General features: G+C 40.8%; 1 protein-coding gene across 12 annotated transcripts in view; it reads left to right on the forward strand.

Moving 5' to 3' along the window:
- Positions 1–14,153, forward strand: part of phldb1b (pleckstrin homology-like domain, family B, member 1b) — a 105,059-nt gene that overhangs the window by 86,257 nt on the left and 4,649 nt on the right. For 7 of the 12 annotated variants that reach the window (XM_067593893.1, XM_067593891.1, XM_067593890.1 and 4 more), the window contains 9 exons: positions 1,027–1,167; positions 2,141–2,257; positions 2,410–2,515; positions 3,890–3,934; positions 7,604–7,928; positions 9,231–9,321; positions 9,796–9,942; positions 10,308–10,527; positions 13,223–13,308. In XM_067593893.1, coding sequence (XP_067449994.1) covers positions 1,027–1,167; positions 2,141–2,257; positions 2,410–2,515; positions 3,890–3,934; positions 7,604–7,928; positions 9,231–9,321; positions 9,796–9,942; positions 10,308–10,527; positions 13,223–13,308 — 1,278 coding nt within the window. The remainder of the gene's footprint in view (positions 1–1,026; positions 1,168–2,140; positions 2,258–2,409; positions 2,516–3,889; positions 3,935–7,603; positions 7,929–9,230; positions 9,322–9,795; positions 9,943–10,307; positions 10,528–13,222; positions 13,309–14,153) is intronic. The other 5 variants (XM_067593892.1, XM_067593902.1, XM_067593899.1 and 2 more) reach the window with 3 other exon arrangements.

Genomic DNA, 14,153 nt, shown 5'->3' on the forward strand with positions numbered 1-14,153 from the left:
TCTTTATTTGACCTGCTCTTGCTTCAGTTTCTGCCTTCTTCAGACAAAAGATGTTACAGTCAGTCTACATTGTTGTAAGTGTTACAGGTCTACATAGGATAATACTTTTTCCTGTCACTATTGAAGCCATGGAGACTCTAAACCCTGTGATGTTATTTTTCAGAGTCGGCAGCTCTTACTATCTGTTGTACTGCAGGTTTGCCTGAAGTCACAGACTCCCATTGTTTTCAAAGATCTGCTAAAAGCGTCTGCCAGACACACACAGCTGCTTTAACTAATGTAATCCATCACTTTCCACAACACATTATAGCATTAGTTGCCAGTCATTGTATTAAAATGAGCCTGTCGTTCCAAAATGAAACTTGAATAGCCACCAGGAGAGCATTAAAGTCTGTGCAATAAAGTTGTATTGAACATGGTGATTAGCTGCATGATAGTCACGTTAGGAGCGACTGTATTATGTAAGCAGCAGTCAGCTGATTTTAATGAGTTTTGAGAATAATAGAGACAAAACAGACAGTAGGAGCTTCTGACTGAGAGGAAAAAAACAATCAACCATGTTTCATTCCTTCAGATGTCTGTCGTTCTATTCAAGGATTTGTCAGGAATAACCTTTATGTGGAGTAAGTCAGTCAGTGTAAAAAGTGATTAGCTGTAACTCAAACTGCAGAGATGTGTATAAGAGTCCAAGGACAGATTCATTTAAGTAAGACATGAAACAAGATGAAAACTTTAATGTTCTTGTGGGAAACTGGGTCATTGCAGCGGAAACATAGAATTAAAATACAGAAATGTAAAATAGGGATATAGCAGCCAGAGGGTATAAAGCATAATGCCGCTGCAACAACGTGTTGAAGATATTTAAGAACAATTTTCAAAGTATAAAACAAATGTTTCTACCCACCTCCTACTGTCTTTGAATGCTTTCTAATCTCCTCATTGTCTTCTCTTCTTCATTTTCCTTCTTTTCTTCCCTCTCTATCCTCTTCTATCTGTTCCTCTGCTGCTTCTCTTTGTGGTCTCCAGTACCAGCCTGAGGGCAGCAGGCCTCACCTCCCCAAGCTAGATTTAGAGCAGTGGTACCAGGAGCTGATGGCTGGCTCCAGCCAGCTCTGTCCTCCCCCTCTGCCAGCCAAGGCACTGTCAGGCCGCAGGCTTGCGCTGCAGGTAGAGGGCCTTCTTTCTCCTGTTTTTTCCCACCCATCCTTTTTGCTGTTTCTGTGTGCTGTGATGCCTTTGCAAAGCTTCAACCTGCTGCTTTTGACTCACATGCAGAGAAGGAGCTGGATCTGTGTGTGTGTGTGTGTGTGTGTGTGAAAGGAATGAAGACAAAGCCTTTACATGTCAGGTGTTCAATAATGCTGCATTTACATCATATGGAGAAGCTTCTTAGATAATAACAGCTCACCTCAGCTTTCAGATGGTGAACAACTCTGTCAGTACATGTAAACAGCAACTATTACTGATCATTTCAGTCTGACAGATAAAACCAAACTGGATTAATATATCATTTTATGAACACAGCTCTTGAAAGGATACAGCAGGTCACAGCTGCATGCTGGAGGGTTTTTTTTTACTGTGACTGAAATGTAAGTGTTTGCTTTGGTGTAAAACATAAACTCAGTTTATGTGTGTTTGGAATAAAGCTGAGAGTAACTGCCTGCAGCAGGTTGAGTCCATTAAAAATGTCACCACGTGAAATAAGTTTGAATGTGTGAAGACATAACTTTGAACCATAAAGATACTCCCATAGTACATGAATGCAGCATTAACTTAAGTAGGCCTGATCAAAGAGCTGTTCAATGGAAAGACCTGTTCCAGGTGTGTGTGTGTGTGTGTGTGTGTGTTAGTCTAACTTGTGTATTGTCTGCAGGCTCTTTGATATTTTTCAGTCAGTCTTTGATACTGAAATTAATAATTCCAGCATTTTATTTTAACAACATCAGCGATCTGTAGCACTCACAGTATCATGCTAATCATGCTCATAAGCATCGTTCTCCAGCAGGTGCTTGCAACTCATCCATGGTGGAGTTGTTGTACTCATAACATCGTTCTAAAACACTACATCTGCCATCACATGGGTTTCATCAGCACCTCCTGAGCTTAAGCTCTTCATCCTGTATGTGTGCTCCTTACTCAGGTGTTCCGCTCCAAGCTGGACAGTGATCCGGGACATTCTCCTTATCAAGCGAGATCAGGCTCTGGATCCCCTCTGCAGCACGGAGCAGCAACACTAGGACGCAACTCAAGCTCCAAGGTAGACTAGTTGTTCATTTCCATATTGGATGTATTGTGTTCATCAATACTATCAATCACACTCTTCCCTTAACGCCAGAGAAATATTTGAACTCCGTCTAAACCTGCTTTTGGCATTTAATTCAGATATTTTATCTGCTCCCTGTGACCCAGCAGAGCCCTCTGCTGGCAGCCAACAGCACTGGCAGTCTGCCCAGGAACCTGGCTGCCACCCTGCAGGACATCGAGACGAAGAGACAGCTCGCTCTGCAGCAGAAAGGTAACAGTCTGCACGCTGCTCCGCCTGGAGCTGCACTTTACAATATCCAACACTTCTAAACACACTGTTCAATTATTGTTTAATGATGCAGTAACAACAAACTGAACATGACATGGATGTCCTGCATTAGATACTCATTAATGGAGAATAATTCACTGTAAATCATTAATGCCATTAAAAATGTCATTTATGCATTCGACCATAGTTATATGTAGATGAAATCAATGAAAAAAATTCTCATTTTCTAGGTTAAATGTTTCTAAATGATTATTTTTATTTATCATGTATTAAATGCAGCTCAAAGTGTTTAACATAAAAAAAGAAGACAAAGAAAAATGGGAAGACAACCAAATGAAAAGGATTCCTGCATGATCAGCCTCTCTGAAAGCAGAACAACACTTATTCTCATAGAAACAACTATTTATTCAAAAGTTAAACGACCCAGTGATCTTTACGTCACATTTGCAAGATAGCGAAACAGGAACATGAGTTAAACTTGTATTAACATTATTTAATCATGGCCTTGTTATAATACTGTTGTTATTGAAAGAAGTGGAGCATAAAACGGTAGAAAAACACATCTAGCAGATGCCAGTTGGCAGATCAGGAGAGAAGAGACAGACATGTTTAAACTTACCAGAAGCCCTACAGGCCTACCTAATGAACTGAATGCAAATAACACAAGCTGTTCATCATTACTCAATCCTCACCTCACACAAGAGATCACCATTATTTACCTTTCTCGTGTTCCCTTAAGTAAAGTCATGTCATGATACTCATTTGCAAATTATTATTATTAATGTTAAAAAAAATATAATACCACCATAATAATACAATTATGTTCCATCCTGTAGCTTGTAAATGTGACATAAAGACCATGGGAGTCATGCAGCAACATGTTTGCATGTGATAATCATCATATTTCTATGAGGGTGAGGTGGTGTTCTGCTTTCTGAAAGCATGATCAAGTACATGCAGGGTCCTTTTTCTTCTTCTTTCTTCTAAAAGTTACAAGATAACACAGAGGAAAAGACAATATAATCAACATGAATATATGTTCAGTAATTATGAATGAATTAGTTAGTGTTGGTTATTGTGAAGTGTTATTGCGCTCTTCTTCACAGAGCTGTATGTGTGTCTTCAGTGTGTTTTAGAAAAATAACAATGTTCCACCTGCTTCGGTGCAGTTTGACTAAATGGATCAGAGGAAAGTGGTCTGTGTGCTGGTGTTTTAGCTCTGCTGGTTGACAACCACAGGTGCTGGGTAGGAAACCCTGATTGGTCACATTTGTCAGCGTGTGCAGTTGAGTTTTCTCACGTCTGTCTGTGTGTCTCTGTCTGTGGACTTGTCTTTTCCCGGCTGCCACACCACAGAGCCCCAGACCTCCAGACAGGCCACCATAGAGGAAGGATCAGCAGGTAGACCGCTCAGGAGGAGTTGATGGTTTCTCATATTTTTGTTCAGTGGGATTCATCCGTTTCTTTCATCTGCTGTCTTTCTACACAGTGTCTGAAATGAGCCGTTAATCTCTCCTGCCAAAGGTCAACCAAAGAAATGCCGAGACTTATCGGTCAAAATGTCACCCAACCTGTTTTATTGCTTGAATCACTAAAAAATGGTTAATTCCTCATTGAGATCAGTGAGGTTAAAGCTAACGTGTGGATAATCAACAACCCAGACAAAAGAGAAGCAGATATTTAGATACCAGCACGAACAGTCAGGAGCCTGTCTGAAGGCTTCAACATAAGCAAAGACCAAACAAAGATGGTATGTACCAAAAAAAAAAAAAAAAAATCAAGTCTTATCCAAAACTTAAGCCAGTCTGGCAGCTTACTTCTATTGATTTATCCATCAAAGGTAACATTTACCACAACTTGACACTTGGCAGGTGTTAATTTCAGACTCTTCACCTAACCCTCTTCTCGCTGTCTCTTCCATCTCTGATGTGTCATTAACTCCTCTCCCCTCCAAAGATTTCTTTTCATCTTTTCTTTTGTCTGTAACATTGAACACTCTTTCTTCTTCCATCAATCTTCTATGAACGTTGCTGCTGGTGGAGAATAAATCTTGCATGTTCAGGGTTGAGTGTGCTCCTCCTTTGAGTTATCGACCTGGGCGCCTCTTTCCAGATGTATCTGCCCATTATTGGGTTCACAGCAGCATGGATTTGAAATGTGGAAAGTTAGATAGATGTTTTAGCTTTTGCTCCAACTTTGTGGTGATGGGACTTTTTGTAATCACGCTCTGGCTTGTGGTACTTGGAGAGAGGACATACTTGTATGTGTGATGCATGGTTTATGGTCTGTAGTTTCTGGGCTGGTGATGGTTGTACATTTAGTAGCTCTAGACATTTTGGATGCTTGGGATGATCAACAGCTAGCATGTTGGTTTACATCTGGTGATCTCCCAGCTCTGTAGGAATCAAATGGACCTCTGTTGATTTACTGATTGTGTTGCTTGCAAGTTTGATCTTCATCTGGCGATCATAATAATAATATTAATAAACTTTATATGTATAGAAACTTTCCCAAACAAGGTTTAAAAGGTGCTTTACAGAGTAAAAACAGCAAACAACAGGAATCATGAAAGTGTTCATTGTAAAAACAATAAGAACAATAGAACCACCAAGAAAACAGTTAATGAAATAAAGAAATAAGACATAAAATACAGTAGTACAACATAATGATAAAAAAATTAAAAACAATTTTTAAAAAATGGTGTGGGAAAGGTAAGATAGAAGGATCACAGGAAGGCTAGACTATAAAAGTGTTTTTTAAGAAGAGATTTAAATATAGATAGACTTTGCCCTCCTAATCCCCTCTGGAAGGTTGCTCCAAAGCTCTGATGGACCTCAGGGCCCATGGCGGCACATGGGGAATTAAAAGGTCAGAAATATAGCTTCGGGTTAAACGTTCCAGGCTTTAAAGGTGATAAGTAAAATTTTAAAATCAACTCTAAATCTAACAGGCAGCCAGTGCAAAGAAGAAATGATAGGTTTAATGTGCTCTCATTTCCTGGTACCTGTTAAAATCCTGGCAGCTGCATTTTGGATTAATTGTAGAAAAAAGAGGGACTTTTTGCTGCGGATGGAGAAAAGGGAGTTGCAATAATCTTAATTTACCTGTGATGAAATAAAAGCATGAATAACTGTTTGAGGGATTTTGGTAGACAGAAATTGCTTAATTTTAGAGATTTTCCTAAGTGAAAAAAACATGACTGTATGACATATTTGATGTTCAAAGTGAGGTTACTGTCAAATAAAACACCAAGGTTTCTACACTGTGGAGTATTAAGATGAAAGTATGAACCTAGTATGTTTGTGCTAGTATGTGCCAACAAGAAGTATCTCAGTCTTTTTTGAGTTAAGTTAAAGGAAATTTTGAACCATCCATTTATGAATGTCCTTGAGACATTTTATAAGCAAAAAAATGCCATTGAAGTTATTGGGGTCACAGAGGAGGTAAACCTGGTTATCATCTTTGTAAAAATGTCTGAAAGGCAACATGTAAATGGTGAACAGAATGGGCCCCAGTACCGAACCTTGAGGAACCCCACTATGCAGCCTAGTTGTGTAAGACCTAGCCTCAGCAATACCAACACAGAAAGTCCTGTCTGTAAGATATGACTTAAACCATTCAGGGGCCGTGCCACTGATGCTCACCCATGGCTTTAAACAGGACAAGAGGATGCATCCCCATCTGTACAACTTTGCTGAATTTGGTTACCAAGTTTGAATGGGGTCTGTAGGATAAGGGATATGCGAACAGTTGAGTCTCAAAGTGACAAAGGTTCCAAAGCAGTTCAAAAATTCCTCCCATCAACTGCCGATATAAATTTTAATACTTAAAAAAATTATATAAAATCACTGAAGCATGTTACAATTAAGAAAAGTAATAGCATACATCTCCTGAAGAAAATGTACGTTTTGATCCTTAAACAAAGTTTGTAGGACAGTAAAGAAAGAGACAGAATTAGTTAGATGCTCATCCACTGATAATAAGGGCTCTATCTCACGAGGGATAGTGTTAAAGGCTTTACTAAAAATAGTGGCAGAGGTAGAATTAAAAAAAAATCTAGACTCTCACTGTGTACGTGAGCAGCTAAAACAAGGAGGTAAAACCAAATTGAAACTTACACAATAGTGATCAGAAATACAAGGATCAGAATGTGTCAAGTCAGATAATGTAAGACCGTAAGATAAAACGAGATCAAGAGTATGGCCCTGACGATGAGTGGGCCCAGTCAGGGAGAGAGATACATTAAAAGAATCAATCAGGGATAAAAATGCAGCACTTAGACTGTTAGAGGTGCAGCAGACATGAATATTAAATCACCTAGAATTGAAAACCTGTCATATCTGGGTAGGATTATTGATAGTTCTAAGAATTCATTTATAAAGCCAAAAGAAGATTTGGGGGGTCTGTAGATTGGAAGGCACAGGCACTGGGTATTCCCCTTAAATAAAAGTGCCTCAAAGGACGAAAACAGTTGTAAGTCAATACAAGAAAGATTTAAATTATTTCTGAAGAAAACAGCTACCCCTCACCTCCTTACCAAAAGGTTAGGTTGGCGAAGAAACAAGAAGAGAGGCTTCAATTAGAGGAGTAAAATCATCAGGTTGCACTCATGATTCTGTTACCATAACAATGTCCAGATTCTTTGAAAAAATGAGACTGTTACACACAAATGACTCCTTTAACAGAGATCTTACACTGAGTAGCTCTGTCTTGAATATATTTGGCATTTTGGCTTGTGGGCAGTGGAGGAGACACAGGCCGGCGGGGAATGTGAATGAGATTAGATGGTGTGACCATACGGGGAGAGAGACGGCTGAACACTTGTTTCTTCTGATGCTGGTCACAACAGGAATGGTAATCACAGAAAAAGCCAGCAGGATGCCGTACTGTTGTAAAACGGGCTTTTCTGACGAGAATTTACAGTGTAGAAGGGTTTCATGCTGAGGTGTGCATCAGAGAGAGTTAAAAGCTATATAATGGATAAAATTAGAAACTAGTCGCTCGGTTCCTTTTTTATTTCGGCGGAGGTCGATCAAATCCGCTCACCAGAACTCGCCCTCATCTCTCCAGGTCATCAGGTTATCGAAGAGCAGCGACGTCGTCTAGCTGAGCTCAAGCAGAGAGCGGCGGCGGAGGCTCAGTGCCAGTGGGAGGCGCTCCACGGCTCGCAGACCCACCTCCTCACCTCCTCTTCCCCGTCGCCCTCCTACTCCCCCGCGCTGAGCCACAGCTCCATAGGCCCCCCTCCTCTAGTACACCACTCCATCCTGCACCACCAGCCCCCATCAGCCGGAGAGCAGCCCTACGACACGCTGAGCCTGGAGAGCTCTGACAGCATGGACACCAGCGTGTCCACAGGGAACAACTCGGCCTGCTCGCCAGATAACATGTCCAGGTACCACAGACACACTCACACATACTCAGTCACAGGAAGGAGTGTAGTGATACAGAGGTGACAGCTGTGCACTGACTCCAGCTGACAGATTTATGTTAGTATTTGGAGACTGTGACTGGATCTTCTCAGTCTGACATTGTTCTTATCACCCAAAACCCATGTCTGGTCATCATTCATTGTATCATAACACACATTTTACCTGCTAAAATTCAACATGTTAGCTTGAAGCCTTGCAGCAGATGCCACAGCGTCAGATTTAATACACAACAGACAGACAAAAGCATTTAAAAGGACACACAGGCGGCTAATCTTCCCACACTGCTCCCTACCAGTTAAAGTCCTTATCCATAGGCTGGGTGATTTGGAGAGCATCTGTTAATGTGGCCAAGCTGTGAGCTGTATTACAACAGCGTTCACCACAGCATGCTCTTAGCAGCAGCCGTCATTCATGACTCCTTTACAGCTCTCAAGTGCCAAAAAAAACTCTCAGTGATATGTTCTTAGATGACTTTAATTGGATTTGCTCTGTAATTAAAGGTGCACAGTGGAGACTGCCAGCTAGGACAGGAGAGAGAGAGGAAACCACAAAGCAGACAAGATTGAGACAAGACACTGACTGTATCATCCCATATAGGGATGAACCAATCTGACTCTTTATCTCCAAATACTGATTTATTTTTCTCAAATGTGTTAAGTTTATGTCATTTATAAGTATATCAAATTAACCTCACTGGTGAAGTCATCGGGGTCGTTTTTATGTAAGGTGACATAAGGCTGATATAAGCTGTTAGGAAATACTGCACTTGAAATGCTAGTGAGTTCTAGTGAGAGTGAGGGACGTGGTGGGCAGATAGAGACAGACAGCAGATGTGTATATTTCAACAGATCCTCATAGCACTTAAGATTCATTCTTCAATCATTTACCTGCTGGATGTGCGTATCCACAGCAGGATATTAATGAGAAGCCTCAAATTTAATACTCTAATGTGAATCCAGTCAGTGTCAGTGTACGTGAAAATGTTTGACAGTGTTATTTTGACTGTTGTTGCTTTTGTTTTTTAAAGGAGAGTTTTTTTTATTTATGCTGTTTTTTACAAGAACACATCCACAGGGTAAACACTGAAGAGTTTCCTTGCATTGTTTTGTTTTTGTATGATGAAAATGTCCTCATATGTACAGCAGGGACCACACTCACATATAGTGTAAAATAGCATTGCTTTGAATACTACAAAACATTTATTTATTTATTTTTTTTATCAGGATGTAAAAGTCTGGTCTCTCTGTGCTTGTGTTTGTCACCAGTGTCGGAGGAGTGGATGCGCTGAAGATTGAGGAGATGGAGAAAATGCTGAAGGAGGCACAGCTGGAGAAAGCCAGACTTATTGAATCTCGGGTAAGACTTCAACTTCAGAGGGGAGTTTATAGAGCGCAAGAACTCAATTATCCTCAATCCATACCTCTAGACCGATGAGTCCTCGCAGAGCTGCTGTCGATAACTGAGCGTGAATGTGAAGAAAAGGCAGCGACTTCATCTCTTCATTCATTTTTATTGACTTCTGTATCAAATACCTTCATCTCTTTGTGCTCTGATGAAGAAGCTTAGGCTGAAATAAAAGGCTGATAGTGTTCTTTTTTTATAGTGTATGTGTGTGTGTTTGTGCCTTCAGATGTGTAAAGAATGAGCCGTTGTGGTAGAGCTGCACAGTCGCCAGCAGTGCGAGTTTGTCGGCGGCTGCCATCTGGAAAAATGTACATAAATGTATGAATGTGAAGCCGAGCCTGAGCTGAAGAAGAGCATGTGTGTTCTGCAAACCCTTTCCATGCTGTAGATCAAAAAAATATTTAATGAAAGCACGCTCTCCTCCAGGAACGAGAGAGCCTCGCTCGCCGTCAGATGCTGGAGGAGGAGAGGAGGAGGAGGGAGGAGGCGGAGAAAAGACTGCAGGATGAAACTTTCCACCGGCAGCAGCTAGTGGAGAAGGAGGTCAAGATGAGGTCCAAGAACTTCTCTCAGGTCAGTAAAATGAGACATAATTGAATCTGCATGGTTGAAAAATGACAGGTCTTCACTGATATGGGCTTCTGAGGAGGGGAGTTTCTGGTGGCTGATATTTTGTGTCAGAATTCAATATCATTACATTTGACCATTTTCATAGCAAAATTACCCTATTTTCAGTATTTTTTATCAGAATCAGAACCACCACAGGACACCATATCTCTCCTTGGAAGACAAAGATGCAAAAAATAAAAGATTTTCCTGTGTGATGTGTGGAATCTGATCTCATTATTTGTTCTTGATCAGTTCAAAAACTGTTCCATCCATCATCTATTTACGTCAGACAATAACCCTCTTCTTTTTTTTTTTTTTGCTGTGTCCAGGCCCGTCCTATGACTCGCTACCTGCCCATTAGAAAGGAGGAGTTCGACCTACGCACCCATGTGGAGACGTCGGGCCACAGCGTGGAAACCTGCTACCACGTCATCCTCACTGAGAAGATGTGTAAGGGCTACCTGGTCAAGATGGGAGGCAAGATCAAGTCCTGGAAGAAACGCTGGTTCGTCTTTGACCGCCTCAAAAGGACCTTCTCCTACTATGTTGGTAAGAAATGTTGGTAATGATGCTCAGTCTAATGTGGTTTCAGTGATTTGTGCTACACGCTCTGCTCTGCACGTCTCTGTACGACTAGTTTGAATTGTCATATTTTGTCCGCTCATCAGTCGTACATTTTTTGTTCATGTGGCCGAGCACATGTCTCAAACTCAAAACCATACTGGCCTGAAAATAAAACAACCCTGATCATAAGACGACCTAACACCTGGTTTTGGAAAGACTTCTGGAAGATAAGAAACAGATTTTTTTCAGATTTATGTTGGGAAAGTTTCCTAGAAATAGTATTCGTCCAAGAAGAAGAAGAAAGTCATCAACACTGCTGCCTTTTCTCTCATAAAAAGTGAAAGATACAGTCTGACACACACTTTATCAGGCTCTTGAAGCCGTCAGTTATTTCTCCAGCTGTTAGTTTGGAGATCGTCATGGTGAAATTCTGTGACGCCTGTAACTGAGTTGTTTGACAGATGATTCAGTCTGTGTTCAGGTCCATAAAGATGTACAAAGACACTTTTGACTCTTCTCACCGGTCAAATAAATCACCCATAATGCTACATAATGCTTTACTCTCTCTATTAAAATGTTACATTTGAAGGGCTGTGAGTTTGAAAACACACACACCTGGAGATGGCTCCTAGCTGCTGGTCTCTGTGGAGAGACAGGGAGTGGACAAAATAACGGCAACACCACACAGTATAATGAATCAAATATAATACTGGAAAATATTGCTTAAAAAAACAAGCTAGTGGTGTTTATTGCTATGTTACTGTATTTGATTGTTGTTTTGTCCACCCTTTAATTAATTAATTTATTTAATTAATTTTAAATTCTTTGGTTTCCCCTTATTTCAGTGAAATACTGTTCGGTTATCTGTCTACGTACTAGATGGAGTCCTCTAGAGCCGCAACGATTAGTCTCTGATTATAGCTTCTCAGATGTGAAATTTTTCCTTTTTTTTAGTCTTCTGTGACAGTAAAACTGAATATCTTTGGGTTGTTGACTGTTGGTTCGGACAAAACAAGACATTTGAGGACGTCACCTTGATCGACATTTTTCACCATTTTCTGACATTTTACGGACCAAACAACTAATCGATTAATCAAGGAAATAATTTACAGATTAATCGAGAATGAAAATAATTGTTCGCTGCAGCCCTAGAGTCTTTATTTCCACACAGTAAATCAAATGTAGCATAAAGCGATAAGGTGTTGTTCTATCATAGGCAGAGCAGACGGTCACACTGAGCCTGATTGCATCCTGCTACACAACACAAGAGCCACAGACTCTGAACAACAACCCACATTAGCTTTCCTGCTAAAGTCTCCTTCTTATCTAACTTACAAACATGAACACACATCTTGTCCTGCATGTTAGCTTGTTGAATGAGCCACCAAACAAACATTCACTGGGGAAAAGTGAACTGCTAAAGTCATTAGCAGGCTAGATTCTGACACCAACCCCCAGTTGGCCGAGACAAAAAGGAGCATGTCTGATATTTCCCCAAAGACCCTTTTTATTCATTCTAGTGATACAAAATTATTAACATTACATTTAAAAACATGTTGACATTATTTTTGACTGCAAATTCAATGTCTGGACTTTCGTATGCACTAGAGGATTTTCTCAGGTTGTTTTTGTATCATCCAGCTACAGCTTGTAGCATAACATTATAGTAAATGTATGGAAATATGAGAGGTTATGGTTGCAAAGTGGTTGCAATAAGCTTAAAAATTCAACATATAAAGTGGCAGAATGTTCCGCTATGGATGAGTGACAGAGAGAACATGCGTCCTCCAGACCTTCAGCAGCACTACATGTAGCATGTGACGCGCACGGAGGTGTAATTTGATCTTACACTGGGAGCTTTGGGACACTTGTTCACCGTCAGGTCTTTGAAGTCCTCAGAAGGTTCCACTTAAAGCTGCTTAGAGCGTACCTTGTTGAAAGTGAGCCAGGGTGAGGAGGTGTACTGAGATTACTTTGCCAGTAGTTAAAATGCGCCGCGCTCTCCGAGGAGGCTGATTGAGATGCATCGCTTGCCCTTGTCTCATGACCTTGAACAATGAGTAACGCGAGGCGACGAGCATAAGTCATGAGCGTCGCTAATTCCTGTTAATCAACCTCCACCACAACCAGAGTTTTGGTTATTTAGATGCAGTCAAATGAGATGCAAATGCAGGGCTATTTGAATGCTAAAGAGGTCATTAGCAGATAATAGCAGCATATTAAAAGGAAACTATTATTCCTCGAAATGAAGCGCTGCGTCTCTATCTACTACTCTTAAGTTGGCTTGTGGAGTGTTTGTGCCTGGAGGTAGAGAGGGGTGTCGAGTTCCCCACCGGTTCCTTACTGCAGTTCTGCAGTGGCTGATGAAACAAACTGCAATGATGTACCAGAGTAGCGTAAGAATGCAGTCAAGTCTGAAAATGCAATGAGAGCACCAGTGTTTTAAAAACAGAGGAAAAAGTGCTGTGGTTGTCTTTTTCCATCCATCATCACAAACGATAAATTGGTCATGATCAAAGTTTGATTCCTTCTCTTTTTAATGACCGCGTCGTGCGTTCTCCTCGTCATTATCCTAGGTGACAGGACAGCGATGCTCCTCGCCGTTCATCGCCAAGAAAAGTATATCGCTGTCAATAAATTGAAGTCTTTGACCAAACCCACGTTATTTTCCTTCCCACAGACAAACACGAGACCAAGCTGAAGGGTGTGATCTACTTCCAGGCGATAGAAGAGGTCTACTACGATCACCTCCGCAGTGCCACAAAGGTACACCTACGTGTCTGACAACAATCATTTTCTCTCATTTATTTCACACTTCTGTTTATCTTCTTCTTTCATTTAAAACATATCTCTGCACATACTGTATTCTTTGTTTCTTTTCTCCCTGTTTGTGTGCTTTTTGCTTTGGCCCGCTGCTGTCACAGAAGGGATTTTTCAACTTGAATTTGAGCAGTGTATGTATCCACGCTCTCTGTTCACCCGTCTAACCTCACTGAACCCCGTGTGTCCAAACCGTTTGTGCTAATCAGAGAATAGAAGGTCAAGGACTGATCCTGCATGGTTAAGAAATGTATGTAGAGACCTGAAATCCTTGAAATGTGTCAGTTTGTAACTGCTTGCTCTCTCTGTCCATCCCAGTGTTCCCAGTATAAACCAGCTGAGTGGTTAGAAAACAAGAATCTGCTTATTTATATAGAGTTATTAAGCCATTTTCAGTCACTGTGAGGTTTGACAGAAATACAATCTCATTTGATCTGCCTTTACTTTGCCTTTTACTCATTTTCAAAGAGCTGATAGAGCCGTAGGTGTAGTTTTTGGCCATATCTCTCTTCTTTATGATCAGGGCTGCTTGCTGTTTGACTTGAGCCTTACATGTCTTGTCATTTTGTCATTTTATCTTCAACATAAAGCTGAGCTGTTGCCTCCTCATCTTCAGTGTGTGTGTGTGTGTGTGTGTGTTTGATGGCCTGTCGCAATGCACCGTACTCTTAACTGTGTGGCTCTGATCAACTGTAACTTTGATTTTACTTGTCACTTACAATGTCACATTACAGAGGAAAAACTTTAAAGTCACTTCCAACAGAAAGAAAGATGACGGTTTAGAGAAAAGT

This window comes from Thunnus thynnus, chromosome 7 (genome assembly GCF_963924715.1).
Source record: "Thunnus thynnus chromosome 7, fThuThy2.1, whole genome shotgun sequence".
In the NCBI taxonomy this organism is placed as follows: domain Eukaryota; kingdom Metazoa; phylum Chordata; class Actinopteri; order Scombriformes; family Scombridae; genus Thunnus; species Thunnus thynnus.